Here is a 7393-nt window from a genome sequence, read left to right as displayed (position 1 = left end):
TTTGATGCCATTACTCTGTACTTTGGAAATCTTCCTTTAAAGAGAATTTTTCATCAACAGTAGGACTTCTCAGAGACATGGGAAAGGCAGTGATCATTAGCAAGTAATAGGATGCAAGAAATCTCAATCCTTTATGTGCTTAGATGTGGTATACAGCTTTTCCATATACAGAAAGTACTGTCTTTATTTTCTTCCAAACCTAATGAAGCTTTTTTGTAAAACTTGCTATGAACAGCCCAGAAGAGATACAGATAGGTGAGTTATGTTCTGCACTCTTAATTTTTAACAGATTACTGTTATCTGCTTGAACACGAGCGTCCTCAGAAAAGATTTCTCTAGGATGTCCAGGTGACCTGGATCTCTGTTCTTCTATTTTGCTTCTCTTGAATTAAGGGAAGTTGAATTGCTGCTAGTTTTGCTACTGATTTTGCACTTCTGCCAAGTAACTGCATTCTGAAGCAGTCGCAGCTTTTTGGTGCCTTTAAGTGATCTGTATATTTACAGCCTAGTCATCCAGGCACTGAGAGATCTGTATGGCTGGTTAGATGGAAATACCTGAAAACTGCACCCTCTAGAAGGAGTCTAGAGAAAGGAGCAGCTGAGTCCAAGATTGCTTGCTACCTTAACTGAAAGAATCTCTCTTGGAGTACTTTTCAGCCTCACCACGCAATCTTGTAATTGGTAGCTATCAGCTGGCAGCTTTCCTAGTAAAATGTTCTAGGTGGTGGTGAACTGCTAGCATACCCCGAGGTGGGGGTCTCATGCCCTAGTGGCTTCAAATTTTCATATTATAGGGAGAAAACTGTGCAGCTGAAGGTTCCAGAGATGTACCTTAGTGTGATCCCTTGGTTTCACTCTGCAAGAGTGATGGCATCACAGGAGGAAAAGGCATAGAAATAAGGACGCTTGAGAAAATACTTCAGTTCTAAGGGTAGTGGGGTTTTGGATAGCTGCCAAAGGGAACTCCCAGGCCGCAACACTTCTGAGTTTATTGTATGTATAACTGTACAGCCTGTCTAGTGGAATGATGTATTTTAATGTTGATTACTTGCTGGATGTATTTGCCTATGCTTTTTTAAAGGATAATTTAAAACTCAGATACGCAATTCCAGCTCAACGGACTATTGATCAGGCTAGTGATAGTCAATTATATATATACAAAAACATTAAAAAAAAAAAACCCAAAACCTCTGACTTTATGCTACATTAGCAGGAGCAGCAACCTGATTTATCCCCTAGTAGTAATTAGGAAATTTATGCTCAGCCTTAACTAAACAATGAACACTGATTAAAATCATTCAACTAAGCTGAGAATGATTTAATGTGATAGAATCATCCTTTTGTTCATCATTGTTGCTAGCTTTCACATGACTGCAGTGAATGCTAGTTTGCTCAGCAGAAAATAATGCGTGATGCTCATGCCTGGAATCATCCCACAAGTGTATTCGTAACTTGGTTTTTACAAATGCTCTTCAAGCATTGTCCAAGTGGTTCCTCTTTGTAGTGATACGGATGCTCCACCTACATGTTCAAAAGCTTTTTGAAAACCATGTTTACTAGAACTGTGTACCTCTGCTGGAGCCTTCTGTTAATATCAAAGGATATTAGGAAACAACAATTGTCATAAGGATCAAATTGAGACACACTTGTGTCTAACCTTGTTGTCTTTGACTATCTCTAGGCCATTAGACAAGGTAGTTGAATAAATGCTTGAATTGACTGAAACACTGAACATCTAGGTCAGACGTTAGGAATGATTTTGTACTAAATGATGGTCTTTCCTCTGTTTCTTACTTAATGTAGGCAAAAGTTTTGGAAAGTAGTATAGTAATAGTATAGGACACCCCCCCCCCCCCCAGAGTAGGACAAGCCTTGATTGCAAATAAAATAAACATTACAACCAGAAGATTTTTGTCAGATAGGCTTTTAGATGCATTTCAGTATGCACAAACACTGTTACGTTCACTAAGTTTAATTATACTTCTCAGTTTCTGTAGATGAGCCTACGCCATGTTTCAGCAAGTGCTGAAGGGACATGGTATATGCAACGTGCCGCCTCTTGTTGCCCTCATCAGGAAATCCTTTTCCTATTTAATCCAACAAGGAGATGAATTTAAAAATCATAAAGGTAGCTGGTGAGGCTTTGACTGTCAAGTTAGTCACCTGACACTGGTAAACATTTGAACCTTTAAACTGAGGTTCTTGTTGCTAGTGCTTTCTTAAGACTCAAGCACTGATCCTGTTCCTTCATTCCCTAGTGTTGTCCCCTGACTTCAGGCAGGGTAGAGCTTATGTAAGTGTTGCCCAGAACATGAAGTGTGTTACTGCACAGGTGTTTTTTCCATGTGTTTCCTTAATCAAGGTCCTGTTTTCATAGTCTTCTACTGCAACTTACTCCAGTTATGAGGCATTGTAGTTTTCAGTATGTTGTAGAGGTGGCTAAAAATGTTTTTTTCACAGCTCTGAACGTTATGGAAGATGGCTCCTCTAGACAGTGGTTATTAAATAAGTATATGTCAATGATATTACTAGGTTATGCACTTAAATTTTAGGTGGAATTAAAGTGTTTTGAATGAATTTGTCTTGTTATTATGTTTTAAAATCACTTAATTCAATTTGTCACAATTTTTCCTTTTAGAGAAATGTTATAAGTAACTAAATTGGACAAGAGCCAATGAAATACTCTCCTTATAGTTATGCAGTACTGTAAATGTGCTGTGCTAACATATAACTTCAGTTATTGAAAAGAAGCTTGTCTAAGGCTAAAAGTTACAAGTATTTTTAGAAGTCTTGTTCTCCAGCCAAAAGATGCCATTTCAGAAGAATTAAACTTGTGTGATGGAAATGTCTTAACTTTCACACTTTGCAATTTATATGATCCTAAAACTTACTTGATATTACAGAATTCCATTATGAAATTTTTGCTCTACACCTTCATTCTTGTGCATGTTGTGTCTTTCACATTGTGTTTAAGCATCTGAAGAAAGTATGCATGCAAAGAGACAACAGCACAAATGTCTTGACTTAGCAGTCTTGAAAAGGCTAGATAATAATTTCACTGATTGTAGTACTTCACAGAACTTCTGATTGCTATTAGGTTCATTTTTAAAAGTTATAATCAATCTTGCCAGGTGAACAAGTGCATTGCAGAAAGCTTACAACTAGTAGCATGTTTAACAGCGATTTAATTTGCAATTATTTATAGGTGCTGTTGGTAAGCAGTAGCCGATACCCAGATCAGTGGATTGTACCAGGTGGAGGAATGGAACCAGAAGAAGAACCAGGGGGAGCAGCAGTCAGAGAAGTGTATGAAGAGGTAATAAAACCCAGCTTCCTTATGCTGCTAATACCTTCAGATGGGGATTGGGAAGAAAGAGGGAGGTCTACCTTCTGTATGCTGGATTTGGCTTAAACTTCCATGACTGAGAAATTCAAAGGTCTTGTACTACAATTCTCTGTGCTAGAATTGGGGGGTAGTGTGGTGAGGTGAACTAATTAGCTTGTGTCTCAACACTTTCTTTTCAAAGCTAAATTTCTGTCTGACTTTATATAAACACTGAAAGTGCAACTATGACTTTATGCCAAATGAGATTCAATAGTAAAGTAGCAGTTCTGTGCTTGTGCAAAAAACGTTCGATGTTCCTCTCTTCTAGAAAAGACTTAAAGTGAACATACCATTAATAGATGTGCAGCCACTAAAGAAAGAAATGAGCAAAGCTCTGAGGAAATTCCAAGGTATGCTAAACAGATTGGAAACTGATACATCTGAGCAGTTGAGAATTCAATGGCAAAAAGTTCTTGTAAACATAGTAAAGGCCGTTATCTATATGGAAAGCATCATAGATATGATCTGCTTTTCTATCCCTGCTCCAACCCCCAGTCAAAAGAGTTTTAAGTCTTGATGAATAAATGCAGTTTCCCTACTCTATGGTACTTACGTTCCATATTCAAAATTCAATTTTTATAACTTTGTTTATTTTTGAGGCAGACTGTTAACAATGTTAAATATTACTTAAATATGTAACAGCTGACACTGTAAGCCAAATGAATACTTCGAGAAAAATCATATTAAGTCACTTAAGCTTGTATCATTTTTTTGCTAAATTTAAGTGACCACAAATCAACTTAAATTCTTTACATTGTATTTCTTAAATAGAAAGTATAAGATTTTGCAGAAAGTGGATACAAGCTAGCAAGTGTGTGAGCTACATATTTGCTGCTAGTATTAGAGAGTTTTCCTATCCCAGTTTGACAACTACTACAAAATATATAAACATTGTCAATAAATAGTATGTATGAAGGTGTTTTGAATAGCTGTGCTACCTGCTGCTTTTGCTTGTTAACCTTTAAGGCTGGTTCTGCTGGGTTGTGGATGCTAGGGAGCTTTTCTGGAAAATTTCTGACACTTCCAGCTGTTGGGTATGATGGGGTGGGATTAAAAAACACAGGTCCACTGGCTCAGTGTTCCTCTGAACACTGGTAGTTTTAATCACTAGTGTGACCTAAGACACAGTCCAAGATGAGGGATAATAAAATCAAACTGAATCAACAATTCAGTTCAGCTCCTTGTGTCAAACAAGGAGCTGAACTGAATCAAAGGTTTTTTGGTTTTTGTTTTTTTTCCTCCCTGTGATGAAGAATGGCTTGTCTTGATCTACAGTTAGTATGCTATAAAACTTGCTATGGGAGTTTGACCAACTAGCTGTTCAAAACTGCCAGTGGACCAGCTGCTCAGCTTGTAGACAACGTAAGTGATGCATACAAAGTTCTCAGGCTAACTTCATAACAAAGTAATACAGCGGTCAGAGTTGTGATATTGGGGCTGTAACTAGTTTTCTACTACACGTGCTTCTGCCCTGGGTATATTTGGAGGAATACTTTCAAGTATTCCTATTCCAAGGCCTAGTCACTTCGCCTTTGCTGGAGCTTTGCTCATGAATTTCTACAGAGATGCAGTGCGAAGGGAATGAGTGTTGGGGAAGGTCAAGCTGGGATAGGAAAGGAATTAGTATGAAATATCATTAGGTGGTATGTTGTATGGTATAAACATCTGTAGAAATTTCCCCATGCATGTAAAAGCCCAGAGTATGCACACTGTCTAGACATGGAGAACTTTATGGCTACTGCACACTGATACCAAAATGTCAGTTACTTTTGAATCATCTTTTTTTCTTGTGGACATGCTTTCATACCAGCAGGCAAAAAGGAGCAAGGCAGAAAGTGAGAAATAGTCATACCTGCTGTTATGATGTGGTGCAGTCCTGCTGTAGCTCGATTTTTATTCTTGCCTTCATCTCTTTGTCAGGGCAAAGCAGAAGGCTTTCTCATACATTGTGGTAGCTCTGGTCAAGGATTGCATCACTTGTCTATGGGATGGTTCTGTGGTCAGGAGTAGCTTTTCCTCTTCCTTCCACCAGGCTTTCTCATTCTGGGATGAGGTTTTTCACATCAGCAGACTTGGAATGGATTCTTCTCCATGTATGTTGTCCCACCAGTCAAAGCGTAAGGAAGAAATCCATGTACAAACAAGGCAAAACTCAGCTAGGCAGATGCTTAGGAAAAAGCAGTATCCTGTCTTCCAGAATGCCGAGAACATCTACAGCCTACAGATTCAGGCTTGGGTCTTCAAAGTTGTCTTGTGCCTTTTAAAATTCATGATATATTACCTTAATTGAAGATACTGCTGCAGTCATTTCAAATAGTGATTGGAAATGTTGTGCACTGAACTTCAGTATACTATAGGGGGAAAGTGTATATATGTATCTGAGACTCTGTAGCTAAATGGTGATACAGACTTTTACAGTCTACATTTACAGAGCACAATTTTTTTTTGCAAGTGATCCTTATCTTTAAATTCAGATTAAAGGTAGCGTATATCTAGTACTCTGAGCAACCACAGATTGTTTTGAATCCTGAAAACAGATGTCAGCCTCCTGCTCATATGCAAGCTCTCTTTTGGCCATGTTTTGTTCAAGTGCTATCACATGAAGGGGATCTTAAGAGCAGATACATATCAAACTACAGTTTAGGAAATGTTTCAAAGGCCTTTCTGTATATTGTATGTTATGCTCTTCTATAGCTGCTTAGAATATATGCATGTGGTGAGATTTTCACTATCAGAATTTTTAGTAAGAGGCTTCAGGATAGAAAAGCTGGGTTTTGTAAGTGACAGGAGGAATGGCAACGTCATCAGGGTTTATACACTACAAGACAGACTGTTCCTAAAGGTAAGGGAAAAAACAGCAAGTCTAAAGCTCTTGCAGAATTGGCTGAAGTTGTTACACAGTTGCATGTTGCTAGCAGGTTTTTTTTGCTCAGGGATTAGACAGATATTGGCTCACTCTTATTATGGTAATTACATTTTGTTCTTTCCAGAGAAAGACCCAAACTACCAGCCACGTTCAACTTTTAGCTGTGCTTAAATGTGTGTAAAGGTTTTTTGGAAGCTAGTGGCTTTAATCAAAAATTACTTGCAGACACTTGTTCTACAGCCTCAGATTTTTCTGTTTGATAGCTTGTGTAGCTGATGAACTTTGAAGTTCATGTCCTGCATTAAAATATTCTTAAGCTACAGCATGAGTCTTGTGCACTGCCATAAGACTGCAAAGAAAAATGCCTTTTTTTAAAGAAAAGCCAGAGTGGTGGTCACAGTTTTTACTTGAGCCATGGAAGTTCATTCTACCCTTTTTAGAAACAGATGTCCTTTCTATTTTTATACTAAGGTCAATGTCACCTTGCAAGATGGATAGAGTACAGTGAAGTGAACTGTTAAGAGTTTTGTGAATGAATAAACTTCAAAGGAGGCTCACTATGGCAGTTGTTTGAACTGTTTTTTCGGTATTGGGTCATGTACAAACTAATCTGCAGTTCCCATTAATTTATTAAAATGGAGAAATTAAGTCAGTGGGTGTTGTAATGGCATTTCCTAATGATAGGAGTGCTAATACTTCACAGTATGAAGCCCACTGGCTCTAAATAGCCCTCACTTTCCCACTAACAGTGCTGTATTTAAAATCCTTGTTTTAAAACCCAAGCAAAGATCCTTCTAGTCAAATATGCAAGCACTGCAGTTGCTCCGTAGTCTGCCTGTGTGCATGACTTTACTTTTGAAGTTCTGTTTAGTGTTGTGGGTTTTACCTCTAATAAATGTTTAATGTGAATTTCATTGTTTCTAATTCAGTATGGCTGTGTAACTGAGTATAAAGTGAATGCCTATCATTTGACAGGTTACAATAATTAAGATAGGCTGTCAAGTTCCTTAGGTACAACAGGGTTTTTTTGCAAACATGAAACTAGGATGCCAAAGTGAAGTTACAGTACAAAACAATCCCAGAAAGTTATTACACCTGATCTAAAGACAACTGATTATTACAACTGATTATTACAACTGATT

General features: G+C 37.9%; 1 protein-coding gene across 8 annotated transcripts in view; it reads left to right on the top strand.

The window, feature by feature from the left end:
• The first annotated feature begins 3185 nt into the window (after positions 1-3185).
• The window catches only part of NUDT4 (nudix hydrolase 4), a 15392-nt gene continuing 11184 nt past the window's right edge, over positions 3186-7393 (top strand). For all 8 annotated transcript variants that reach the window (XR_003252284.1, XR_003252285.1, XM_026058436.1 and 5 more), the window contains exon 1: positions 3186-3316. Coding sequence is in view for 6 of the 8 variants with exons in the window: in XM_026058436.1 (XP_025914221.1) it covers positions 3263-3316 (54 nt within the window). In the remaining 2 variants the exon portion in view is untranslated. The remainder of the gene's footprint in view (positions 3317-7393) is intronic.

Source organism: Apteryx rowi, unplaced genomic scaffold, assembly GCF_003343035.1.
Source record: "Apteryx rowi isolate R43461 unplaced genomic scaffold, aptRow1 scaffold_147, whole genome shotgun sequence".
In the NCBI taxonomy this organism is placed as follows: Eukaryota; Metazoa; Chordata; class Aves; order Apterygiformes; family Apterygidae; genus Apteryx; species Apteryx rowi.
This window is presented reverse-complemented; position numbering and strand designations above follow the sequence as displayed.